The sequence below is a fragment of the Labeo rohita genome, chromosome 19 (assembly GCF_022985175.1).
Source record: "Labeo rohita strain BAU-BD-2019 chromosome 19, IGBB_LRoh.1.0, whole genome shotgun sequence".
Taxonomy (NCBI): domain Eukaryota; kingdom Metazoa; phylum Chordata; class Actinopteri; order Cypriniformes; family Cyprinidae; genus Labeo; species Labeo rohita.
In genome coordinates, this window is record NC_066887.1 from 33,079,573 (window position 1) to 33,092,884 (window position 13,312).

The window sequence follows — 13,312 nt, forward strand, 5'->3', positions numbered from 1 at the left end:
CCACATTACCTTGAGGGTTCTCTGTTCTTAAGTACGCCACAGATCCATAGGCCTTTTCTGAGGCATCACAAAAGATGTGAAGCTGTCTACTACTAGAGGAGCAGTCGAATTCTTTGCTGCAGTAACACCTGGGTAGAGTTATGTGCTGCAGATCTTCCAATTCACTTTCCCAGCGTTTCCAAGAATTTAGTAGGTCCTCTGGCAGCCGTGGGTCATCCCAATCCCTCCGTTTGTCCCACAACCTCTGTACTATCACCTTGGCTCGAGTGGTAAATGGTACAATGTAGCCAAGGGGATCATACTGGCTAGCAAGAATCTGGTAGATGCTTCGCATTGTTGGCATTTGACAGTCTGGTTTGCGCCGCTTGTATGAAAGGGTGTCTGACTGGCAATTCCAGTGTAGGCCAAGAGTTGATTCCTGGGCTTCTTGGTGGCCTTCGCTGAGCCAGAGGATGCTGCTCTGAGACTGAATGTTGGTTGGCAGATGGTTGATAACTGAAGGGTCATTGCTAGCCCACTGTCGTAGGTCAAAGCCACCAGATGCTAGGAGGCTGCGAAGTTTGTCGACTAGATTCTTGGCCATGTCACGGGAAGCAAAACTCTGAAGACAATTGTCCACATAGAATGATTTCTCCACTGAAACTCGTGTGTCCTCTTCAGGCTGGCTGTGATCTAGAACGTGCTTCTGTAAGGCAAACGAGGCACAACACGGACTGCAAGTGGTCCCGAAAGGCAGTACCTGCCATTCATAGACATCTGGGATTCTGTCTCTTTGCATGTCTCTCCAAATATATCTCAGCAGTGGTTTATCTTGTGGCAAGAGGCGTACCTGATGGAACATGCCGCGGATATCACTGCTGATGGCAACGGAGTGCTCCCGGAAACGCAGAAGGACTGCCAGGAGAGATGGACCAAGTGTTGGACCAGGTAACAGGAGCTCGTTCAGATTGTGCCCTTGGTATGAGAATGAACAGTTAAAGACCACCCTATTCTTCCCATTATGCTGCACCATGTGGTGCGGGATGTACCAGGCTTCTCTGGTTCTGTCCACCTGTTCCTGACTGAGCTTGACAACATACCCAGCTTGCACTAGCTTGGTCAGTTCCTCTTGGTATGCTGCGGCCAACTCTGGGTCTCTTTCCAGCCGTTTCTCGATTCCCCTTAACTGGGGTAAGACGGCTTCTTTGGGTGCATAGAGACGAGGCATGTTCTTGACACGTAGCAGAGGAGTAGCATATCGCTGGACACCATCAATCTCCACTCTCACTGTGTTTTCTTGCAGAAGCTGAATGGACTCTTTGTCTTGGCGTGACCTGGTGATTACCTTTTCGCTCTGGTAGGGCAGAACATCCATTTGCCACAATCTCTCCACGTTGGCATAAAGGTCATTGACAGGCCGCAGTGAGGTGAAGAGGCATTGTTTGGGAGAAAGATGATTGCTTAGTTCTTGAGCTGGACCCTGCAGTGTCCATCCCAGACGTGTTCTTACTGCTGCTGGTCCACCAGGGGGCCCCAGTCGAACTGGTTCTATGGGTGTTATGAGGTGGGGGCAATCAGAGCCAATAAGAAGAACAGGATGTACCTTGTCCAGCTGTTGTAGAGGCAACCCGGCAAGATGCTTGAATTTCCGTTGCAGAACACTAACGGGGTGTGTATGTTCTGCCAGACCGAGTGCTTTGGCTGTGAATGCGTTACGGATCTTGTAGGCTTTGCTGGGGTTAACAGTTGGGGACACAGTAAAAGTCACGGCCGCCCCGTGAATGACCTGGGTATCCTGTCTCACTGTGCGGAGTACAAGGTCCTCTGGCTGCCCCGTAAGTCTTAATTTCTGCACCACATCATGCAGAATGATGGTCCGCTCTGATCCATCATCTAATACAGCGTAGGCCTCCATTGCCTCATTGCCGTTCCGGATCAGCACCTTAGTCACTTTGAGCAGCACTTTACTGCCAGAGGTTGGGCGATCAACATACAAAACTGCACTGGAAGGAGCTGCATTCTGCTGAGATGGTTTACCTTGGTCATTGACGTCATGCAGTACCAAAAGGTGCTTTCTGTTGCAGGTTGGGCAGAGAGTCTTTAGCGTGCAGTTAGCTGCTTGATGTCCACGACCACAACGCCAGCAACGATTCTTTGTCTTAATCCAGTCTATCTTCTGATCTTTGCTGAGGAGCTTGAAGTTGTCACAGCCATTCAAATAATGTTTATTGTTGTCACAGTATGGACAATAAGCTCTCACCTTCTCTTCACGTTGGTGTGGATGACGACTTCTCAGTACCAAGTAGAATGGTTGTCGGTTTCCGCAGCTGCCTAGACTCTCTTTTTATCTCTCTGCCACGCACTGAAGATTCCTGCCTTGGGTGGCAAGCATACTGGTGAGTGTCTTCCTGTACTTGAAGCTCATATTCCAGCCAATCAGCAAAGTCCAGCAAAGTAGGAATGGTAACTTGTAAAGGGTGGGTGTACCGCTTGAAACTCGATCTGAGGTCATGTGGCAGTTTACTTAGGAGCCGAGACACATGTGATCCACATTCCAACTCTACAGTACCTTTGTGGCCCAGTTGCTGCAACATACTGACAAGTGAGCGCACCTGCAGTCCAAACATCCTGAATGCTTTCACATCTCCGCTGCGTATGTTAGCACCATCCATCAGCTCCGCGATTCGTTGTAGGGCTAATTGGTGGGGTTGACCATACATCTTATTAAGGGCTTTCATGGTGTTGGAGAAGGGAAACCTGGAATTGCTGTAAGAGTCTGCCACCAAGAGGGCCTCCTCCAGTTTCAGATGGTCTGTGAGGATTTGGAACTTGAATCGTTCTGTGACATCATCTGGCAGCATGTTCTCTAAAGCAATTCTCAGTCTTGAAAACTCCCTAGGGTCGGGAGATGTCAGGCAAGGGATGGTAGGGGCTGGACCTCTGTAGATTTTCTCCTGTGTAGATGAGGGTAAGAGATGATCTGAGCTGTATTCTGCATAGGCTGGCCTCCTCTGGTCCTGTGTTGGGACCATAAACTCAGGCAGCTGACGTGGCAGGGAATACGGGGAACGATCTGAATACTTTAACTGCGGCAAGTCGCTGTATTGTGCAGAAAAAGGGGGTTTCTCATGTGAGGAAGAAGAAATGTTCATGTTTCTCAGATCTTCAGTCAGCTCTGAGCTTTCCTCTGGCACAGCTGAATATGGCTGTTTCTTAGTGACAGGGGGTGGCAGCCTGGAGCGGGGAGCTGGTATTGGACGGTACAGCTGTGGAGTCTGGATGTTGACTGCTCGTGAGTAAGAACGTGGTGATGGCATTGGTGGAGTGACTGGCTTAGGTGGAGATTTCCGCTCCGATTTCAAGTTTTGAAGCTCTTGATAAAGTGCAGCATTCTGTTGACGCATCTGTTGGACTGCTGAGATGATCTCAGGGAGCTGGCTGGCTTGTCGTTGCAAGGCTGCGTTCTCCCGCTTCATCTCCTCCATCATGGCTGTAAGCTCTGGCAACTGTTCCACTTGCCTTTGCAATGCAGCATTCTCCTCTCTCAGCCTTTCAGTGATGCTGTCCCATTGGTCGGTCAATATCCATTGAGAATGTTCTGATGCTTGGCTCACTGGTGAAGTGGATCTGGAATGACCTGTTGTACTTGCTGGTTCATCCTCCAGTTCTCCCTGGCTGGTAAGCGACCGTGATTGCTGTCGATGAGACCCAGGTCCACTGAGCTCAAAGTCTTCTAAGTAAACAGGGGGGTTAACTCGTCTCCTTGGTCGCACAGCAGGGGCTTCTCTCTCTGGGTGAGACATGTCTGTAGCAATCCACACCTCCGGCTCGAAGGACCATGAAAAAACTGCTCACTACTCTTGTCTAACTCAGGTTCGGATTCATTGAACGGCTACAGGATGTCCGGTTAGAACATTAAGTCTCACACCAGGATGTACTTCAGGGGGATTTATTGTGCAAAGATGTGTGTGGTTCTGTAAATATAAAACAGTATACAAATATAAATAAATGAATAAATATACAATAACAGATCTTTACAGCAGTACTTGAATATTCAGAAGTAACAGTATAAATAAATGCTATATTAGAGAACTTAATATGAAGTAAACAATATAAAAATAATATAAATACAAAAACGAATTAACGTTCTATACAATGAATGCACTACCGCAATCTGCGTAGCTCACGTGCCTAGCGCAAGTGTCTAATGTAAACAAGCCCAGACATGTTCCCTGAGGTCCGTTTCGAGTCTACATAAAGCCTAATATATAATATAGCATTAAATATTTAAACAAACAAATAACATGGGATAATCTTAATATTTTGTCCACAGGATAACGTGCTAGAGCAGGTCGACTTGATTTTCTTCTCATACATTCCCGTAGCGTCACAGTGCATTTCCCGTTGAAGCCCAGCGTCCATTGACTTCAATGCGGCTGCTTTGAACGTTTTTTTCAGTGCTTTGAAACTAGACGGTCATTGGATAAACGCTGCGATTATGTCCCGCCCACGGACGCTCAGCGTCTCTGGGGGTGAATGAGGAGCAAATGAGGAGTGGGCTGGCCTGGACTCCGAGCTTCTGCGTGATGATTGGAGGGTCTGTCGAAAGATTGCATCTCCTTTTGACTGACAGCGATTTTGTACTATAAGCAATCGCTGAAGCTATTCGCGCTCAGTCCCATCGCGGATTTCACAAGTTCAGTCGAAATAAAAACTGCTGCAACCTATTTCTTTATATTTGCTTGGCGAAATTGCTTGATTGTCATCATACATTTCACACAATTATACACCACATTCCTTGTTTCACTTTTACAGAGTTTAATATTTTTTTTTAGATCGTTCATTCATTCATTCATTCATGTTAATATTTAATGTAGTAATCAATATATATATATAGATTACTACATTAAATATTAACATGGAGGATGACTATAAATTAATATATATATATATATATATATATATATATATATATATATAGTAATCTTGAAAAATTTTAACATAACATAATGAAACCTTATATTTCTATTAAAATACTTTATAAATAAATAAATAAATCTCCATAATAACCTTATTTAAATTGCAAAATATTTATACTATATAGTAGCATCTGACTAAAAGAAAAAATACATCATATTTTGCATAATAAAACTAAAGCTTTTTTTTTTACGATTGTTTGCATTGTAAAATTTGCATTGACTTACTTATGACAATAAGGCACATTCTTGTGAATAAATAAATAGACAATTTTATGATGTAGGCCGAAAATGAGCTTCCCCCTATTTGACAGACCAGTAGCCGCCACTGGAACTTAACATACAAGAAACTATGTAAATGCACTTACGATTAGTTGCACGCACACATATATCCACACAATCTCTAAACGGGTGCACTTCTAACTACTTTAACTTATCAACTATTGACTATAAGCACATCCACACATCCATCCTCAATACCGTTTTGTTTTCCACAGTGCGGAAAGTTTTTGGAACAGTCCAAATCACAAATACAGGCGGGAGGGTTTGGAATAGTCCACTTTCGAGGGGTGGCCTTTCTTACAATTTGACTTGCCAAATAAGGGTCTGAGAAGACATTGCATGGAAGTGGATTAAACCCTTACCAACAATCAGCGAAGTGACATCAGTGGTGACAAATGCAAGAAATTCAAAATTTGCTCAATTTGCCTTCCAGAAGAAGAAAGCTTTTGAGCTGCATTCTTTCCTCCGTAAAAAAAGATTTGGAAGAACTTTTCCCTAATCTTTGGATAGCACTCAGAAAAGCAGTCACCCTGCATGTAACTCTTACATCTGCTGAGAGAAGCTTCTCCAAATTAAAACTGATCAAAACCTACCTCAGATCATCTATGCCCAAGAAGCGTTTAAGTGGACTTTCCATTATACCAATCAATCATGATGTGGGCCGACAGCTATCCTATGATGACATCATTGATGACTCTGCATCACAAAAAATGCAGAAGGGGTTAATTCCAGTAAGCTTTAATGTGCATATTATTATCTATGTACTTTACTATGTCCTTAATATTAAAAGATTCTGCTAGTTAAACAAATGTTTTGTGCTTACAGTACTTGCACTCAGGTATGCTCCTTCTCTCTCAGCATCATTTGGAAAAGATAAAAAGCTGCTAGTGTCACACCCCTGTGGACTGTTTCTGTAGTTTTTCCCTATGTATGCCCTTATTTGGTCTTTAATTTAAATAATAAATATTATTGTTAATGTCAATGTCAATGAATATATAAATAAAGAAACAATAAAAAATTAATAAAATAAAAACAAAGACTGATGTTAATATAAAAACAAACATGTCTAACGGGGACAATTTTTTTAGCCTTGTTTAGTTTTTTCCCCCATTTTCTTCACATTGACAATATGAAGAAAATTGATGGCATTATTAGATGCCAGTGTTTTCTGTCATACTATGCAAACATTTGATTTTAAAACCAGTATCATAGCTATTAGCCTATTTCTTGTTATGATTTAAAACCTGAGTTTAACCTCAGAATAGGTATTTATTATTAGGATTAACCCCTTGAGATGTACCATCTCGTTTTCGAGGGGGTCCCAGAACACAATGCAATACAATCGCAACATAAAACAAAACAAAACACACATTAATGATACATCTTTAAACAACACTAAACACAAACGATAATAAAAAGAAAAAAAAGCACCACAAAATTATTAACTAGCCATTAAAAGCTAGTAACGAATATAAAACAAAACTTAATACAAAATACACTATACACTGATCAGTGGATCCAATACACACACACACACACACAAAAAAAGGACCATTTTCAATAATAACATGTACAAACCAAAGCGAACTGTGAAAACAAAGTTTGCTTAAACATCTTAAATGATGTAATAGATGCAATAGAATGATCTCAAAGTAAATAAGAGCTGTTAAATTTGAATTTGTGGTGGCTGCGCTTTAAATAAAATGATTACACAGCTCTGTGGAATGCTTGATTCTGATTGGTCAGTCATGACATTCCAAGGTATGTTATTCCCCAATAATAACTGGTAAAAGATAACAACACAGACTCATCCGGGCAACTTAAGTCGGCATTATACGCTTAATAGTTTTCTTGGTGGAAGCTTTGTGTTTGGTTATAATATATATAAAAATCAATTCAATATTATGAGTACAGTTTCTTAATTCTGTCAACTTGCTTGCTAGCAACTGATTTCTTCATGGAAGCTTTGTGTTCAAATATTTTAACTCAGATCAGTGTTTCATGTCTAATTATTTACTTTTGTGGCAAGCAGCTGTGTAATAAGTGGGATAATGTACATCCAGCCAGTTGTTATCACAAAATAAAGATGTATATTATCCCTTACATATTATAATCTTAATTCAAGTGATAAAGGATTTTGAATTTCTGACAGTAATCAGTGTTGAGTGCTACTGTAAGGTTAACTCTACCTGGTTTAAATGTTTCAAAATGAGTAACACTTGAAAATATTAGAAATTTAGAAATGTAATCAAAATGTAATCAAATGTAATAAGTTACATTACTTCCATAAAGTGATTAAAAAGTTACACTACTTATTACATTTTAAATAGAGTAACTTGTAATCTGTAACCTATTACATTTCCAAAGTAACCTTCCCAACACTGGTCAGAGATCACTAAAAATAACATTAAAGAGGTGTGTGCACTTGAAAGCACGATGTCAGACACTGTAATATGCTCTGGTCCTCTCCCTGCTTACTGTGGCGACGAGATACATAGCCGACTGTCGTCACTAGTGTTGGGTTCGAGTCCACCTATGTCGAGTCCGAGTCTTTAACCAATGGAGTCCGAGACGAGTCCGAGTCCAAAATGGGCCGAGTCGGACTCAAGCCTGAGTCCCAAAGGGCAGAGTCCGAGTCCAAGGAAACACTATTGTTTGTCAGTAAACTTTGCCCTTGGGATAGGTGTACACGTTAATAAAACACAATCTAATAGGTAGATAAATTAATTTCATTGTTAGCTTCCAGTCGGAGCTGTATCCCCTCTAGCCACAACCCCCTACAGGTGTTGAGGCAAGTTGGAGCTAAACCAAGGAGTAGGACCGAGTTTGGGCACCCCTGTTTTTAACATTTACAACTAGAAAAATGCAATGTCAACTGAAATTTAAGAAAAGCAAATGTCATTGTGACATATTTCAGAGTGAAACAGGTTTTAGAATGTGAAAAATTATAGGGCGGAACTTGACTTTATTTATCCTTATAGTAAATGTATAAATTCAAGGGTGGTTGTAAAGGAGTGGATATCTTGGTGAACTGGACCTTAAGAGCAGAAAATGCACCTCTTATCTCTGAATGGCTTTGTGTATTCTGGGTTTTATATAACAAATGGTTAAACCTGAGAGAGGGCATGTAGTTACATTAATTACAATAAATTACATTATGTAAGGATTAATTGATGATGGGCCTTTGAATTATTAGAAAATTATGCACACCCAAAGTGGTTTTCGACCACATAAAATCTATTGCCACAAAGATGTTAGGAAAAATATTTTTCTTTGAAGCTAGAAACTGCCACCATGTTAAAAAATAATAATAATTTCAATACAGCAAAAACTAATAAATTAATATAAGTAAAACATTTGCTTTCTGAAGGCAAGTAAATGTTCCAAGTTTTCCGTACAAGCAAAAGGATAAATAAATATATTAATCAAAAATACAAATGTGAATTTTTTTTATAAAAACAGAATCTTTTTTAAAAATATATAATTTTAAGTTTTTTTTGTTTGTTTGTTTGTTTGTTTTTTGTTTTTCAGATAGGTCTATTTAAAGGCTACTACAGAAATAGCCTAGTACAGACATTACATTAAGTAATAAATGTAAAAATAAAACACACCAAAATCTTCACTACATACATTAAAGATGGTTCTTATTAAAGTTAATGAGTGATTCAACCAAGAACAAGATTTTCTCTTTTGTTGTTTGATTAACATTTATAATGCGGTCGGCGGCTGCAGATTTACGTCACTGTCGCTTCAAGGAAAGGCAGGGAAAGGAAAGGACGTGACGTGAGGCCAAGTATGGTGACCCATACTCGGAATTTGTGCTCTGCTTTTAACTCATCCATGTGAACACACAGCAGTGAACACACACCCGTAGCAGTGGGCAGCCATATTGCTATCGCTGTGGCGCCAGGGGAGCAGTTGGGGGTTCCTGCTCAAGGGACTCACCTCGGTCGTGGTATTGAGGGTGGAGAGAGCGCTGGTTATTCACTCCCCCCACCTTCAATCCCTGCCGGACCTGGAACCCGCAACCTTTCGGTTACAAGCCCGACTCCCTAACCGTTAGGCCACAGCTGCCCTTTAAGATCTGATGATCTGAAGCCTTCTGGACAAGACTTAAAAACACATGAAAATACTGAATATCACTTTCGTGATAATGCATCGAGTCAGGTGACATTTCCATCAACTGTCTCTGGACTCGGTTGAAGTCTGAATATTTTCAGAGTCCGAAATGCTTGAGTCCGAGTCAAGTCCGAGTAAAAGTGCATCCGAGTCCATGACAAGTCCGAGTGTACTAAAAATTGTACTCGAGACTAGATTTGAGTCCGAGTATGAGTACCCCAACTCTAGACGTCACTCAATAGCTGGGTGTCTAAGCAGTGCCCGCAGAATAACATGGGTTTCACAGACAATAGAGCTCGGGAGTTTACGTCACTGCGCGTTGCATTCTGGGTCGTCGCCTCTATGTTTTAGGACACGCTAAATAGCGTACAATGACAATAAATACAAATCACTAGAGGAAAAAACGACTGTATTTGCGTTAATTTTTTTAAGAGCTGCTTGCAATTGCTTAGAATAAATGTACCAATATTTGAATCCATTGCGTTCATTCGAGCACTCAGTTGTGTGGCCAGAACACAACACATAAACACTCACAGAAATCATACGGCCGCCTTCTATTGTACCACACACAGGACCGAATTAATTTTTCGTTTGCAGTTTTTAATAACTAGGTGGCACTGATATATCTGCCAGATAAAATAAACACACCATAGCTTGATCTGTGCCACTTGATCATGTAAGTGAACCACCGCTCTGCACATTTTGTGTATCTCAGATGTCTGTTCTATTCAAAAGTAAGTGCCCTGCGAACTTGAAATATTCCACCCTGATTATTACAGTTCGAAGACTGTAATTGTATATGTTCCATTCAACGAGTGTGCAAGACATGAATTTAAATTGCATTTATTTACAATTATGTCACTCTTCGCTTGTAAGTTTAGTCTGTGTAAAGACGCAGGTGGTGGCGTAGCGCAAATCCATGAATGAATATTCCTAAGTATTCGCTTATGTATTTAATCACATCGCCCTAATTTCATTAAGGGATGAAGTGCAATAAGTTTGACTGGACTTAAATTGAACAAATACATGATTTCTTACAAAGAGGTGCTGAACAGTAAATCAGATGAGTTGCTTTATGAACAAGGAGCGTGATCTCAACGAGTCATATCACAGATTAAATTACATTTCCAAACGTGTTACTCATAGCGTAAGCACTTACAAATTCATGTGGATCAGAAATTATGAATCTGTAATAAATAATTAATACCAACCCAACTGATCCCCTCCGAAGACCTCGTCACCTACACGGCCATCGGTACAAGACCATATAGGAACCAGATGAGTCCTCTGCACAATCTGACTCAGCTGCAGCCTAGATTTAAACTGCTGATTTTGTCTGGCCAGAAGAGAATGACACACTATTGTTCAAGATTTTTTCCAACTTGTTTGGTGTTGCAATATAAAATGTATCTTATTTGTTTAGTTGTTATTTAAATATTCAGTAAAACTGAAGACTATATGTCTATGTCCAAAGAGAATGAAGACAATAATTTATAAGTTTTAAAATGTGTTAGTTATTAAATGGTTACTTACGTTATTGAGGAACTTATTTTCATGCGCCCTACTCAAAAACAAACTCAGCTTAATAGACACCTCGAGTTTCTCCATCAGCATCGCGTAAATTCCTACATAAACATTCAAATACAAAAATCACTGTATACTTGGATGCTCACATCTCTGCTTCCTTGATGATTTCATCCTGTGGTTATTTTTGGAAAAACAGTAGTGGGGCTTTTCCTGCTGTTTCCTCCAAGCTTGCCTGCATCTGCTCAATGCAGTAGGCCTTTCTCTTTTCAGGTGCTCAGCTGTCAAAAAAAAAAGTCCTCCTTCCTCATACAGCAATTCATCAAAATAAAAATAAACTTCAACAAATTTAACAGTTCATAATTATTAGTAAACTTAAATTAGGGCTTAAAACATCAGAAGAAATCTATCTTTTCTTCTCCAGGCAAAATCATTGATTCTTGATATGGCCCAAAACACATTAACAACCACATCCAAAACCTTTCAATCATGCAGGCAACTTATTTATACACAAAAACCACTCACATTTTTTATGTAAATGTAAAACTTTAATTGTATTTTTAACCACACATATTGTGCACAGGATTATAGACAATAAACATCTATGACTTTATAGAGTGTTTTACAGATTGTACAGATTTTTATCACCTATTACAGGTTGGACAACATGGACTGCCCTGTGGCAGTGCCTTGTGTACATTCACTGCACTGCATTCATGTTCCAAAATGTCATGTGTGTGGAAATATTACATTATTATTATATTTAGTCTGTAAAAGGCCATTAACAGCTGAAGACGAACATAAAGAGGAGAAAATACTGTAGCAGGCAGATCTCACTGTTCACGATGCACAAAATATTAGAGGAAACCCATAATAATGAATTGGGGGTAGGAGTTTATATGAATGTGTCTCTGAGGTAGTGCCGGCCTGTAGGTGTGTGGGGCCCTAGGCAAGATAATGAAACTGGGCCTCACTAGTGTAAGAAAACTGTCATAGAAATTTGACAAGTGAAGAAAAAGCACATAAAATGACAATTTCAATATTTAAGCGTGAATGTGTATTAACTGTAACACATTCAACAAACATTTGTTAAAATGTTAAAAATATAGTAGTGCAGGTAAGAGTAAATAGTTACACATGAAACACAAATAAAATTTGTGGCCGGCACTGCTCTGAGGGGAACTGCCTGTTTTCCCTTCATCTACCATCTGTATAATGCATTATAAAGCAGTGTTAATAAGCGTAGCACATCTCTGTGTACAGCAGTAACCAAGGAAACACTATCGCTGCTTAGCATTGAGTCCTGTATTAACTTTAGTTTGTCAAAATCAAATGACCTTTCCTGCTTACTAAGTCCTTCTCTATATGATTTAGCAGTTTTCACACATTTTCTGTGGTTTAGACAGCATAAATTAGTAGAGCAACATCTTCAGTGGTACACTAACCATGCAGTCTTTGCTTCTGTTTACATACGAGTATCGCCACAATGGCTGTGCATCCAGGTAACTGACCAGAACGTGATGTTGCAAAGTGCAAACCCTCTATAGCAGAGATAGGCGACGTCTATCATTCACATGCGATTTGATTAGCTACTCGTGTGGTGGACTGTTGTGATTTTGGCTAATACAGGACACAAATGAATGATGTGCATCAGAGGGGATTTAGAAGTGGGTATAAGCAAAACCTTGACTGATAAAGAATACGCCATGAGAATACCCTTCACACCACTGCAAATAAATTAAACTCCATTCTATGTTAGTTACTTGTGCCTGCTGCACTCAAAACAAAGCATCTTAGCGTATCTGCTGCTCAGATACACCTAACCCTACCCGATATTTTACTTAAACTTTTCAGTAATTTCCATCATTTTTATTTTTATTGAAAACAAATGCCTTTCCGATGTAATATGAGATGTGAAAAGGGAGAAGTGAAAAGGCGGATGCGAACTCAGGTCGCTCTCGTCAAAAACACAACATGCTTTACTTTGTGCCACTGGAAATATGTTTTAATAGCTGTTTTTTGTAATGTTGTTACATTAATGAGCAGAAGTAATGTAAATACTCCCTATTCCGTTAATTAAAAGGCATCAGACTACAAAAAATGGCATATACTCCAAGGTCTTCAGGATTACTAGGGCTATAGGCAGGTGAGGGTTTTTTTCAGAGTTGGAGCTAAACTCTGCAGGATATCGGTGCTCCAGGACCAACGTTGCCTATCCCTTTAAAAGCCAGCTGCGCTATTTGCACTGCGGAATTTGCAGGAACAAAGACTGAACGCTTCTCCAGAGAGCAGGGTCGGTGCCAAAGGGGGGGTTCCCCCTTTCAGTTTCTGAAACCGAAAGTCTAAACGAAAAAACAGCGCTGCTCTGGCAGCAGAAACGGATCTGCCCATATGCAAGCAAATAGGTAGGTTAATTCTGATACATGCAATGA

General features: G+C 40.3%; 1 protein-coding gene and 1 pseudogene across 1 annotated transcript; both read right to left on the reverse strand.

The window, feature by feature from the left end:
• LOC127181560 (NACHT, LRR and PYD domains-containing protein 12-like) overlaps positions 1-13,312 on the reverse strand; it is a 333,774-nt pseudogene that overhangs the window by 280,315 nt on the left and 40,147 nt on the right.
• On the reverse strand, positions 1,920-5,531 carry LOC127181794 (titin). Its single transcript, XM_051136734.1, has 2 exons — positions 5,324-5,531; positions 1,920-3,953 (listed from the first exon to the last, which is right to left on the reverse strand). Exon 2 carries the CDS (start codon positions 3,780-3,782, stop codon positions 2,247-2,249), a length of 1,536 nt encoding a protein of 511 aa, XP_050992691.1. The 5' UTR covers positions 3,783-3,953; positions 5,324-5,531; the 3' UTR covers positions 1,920-2,246.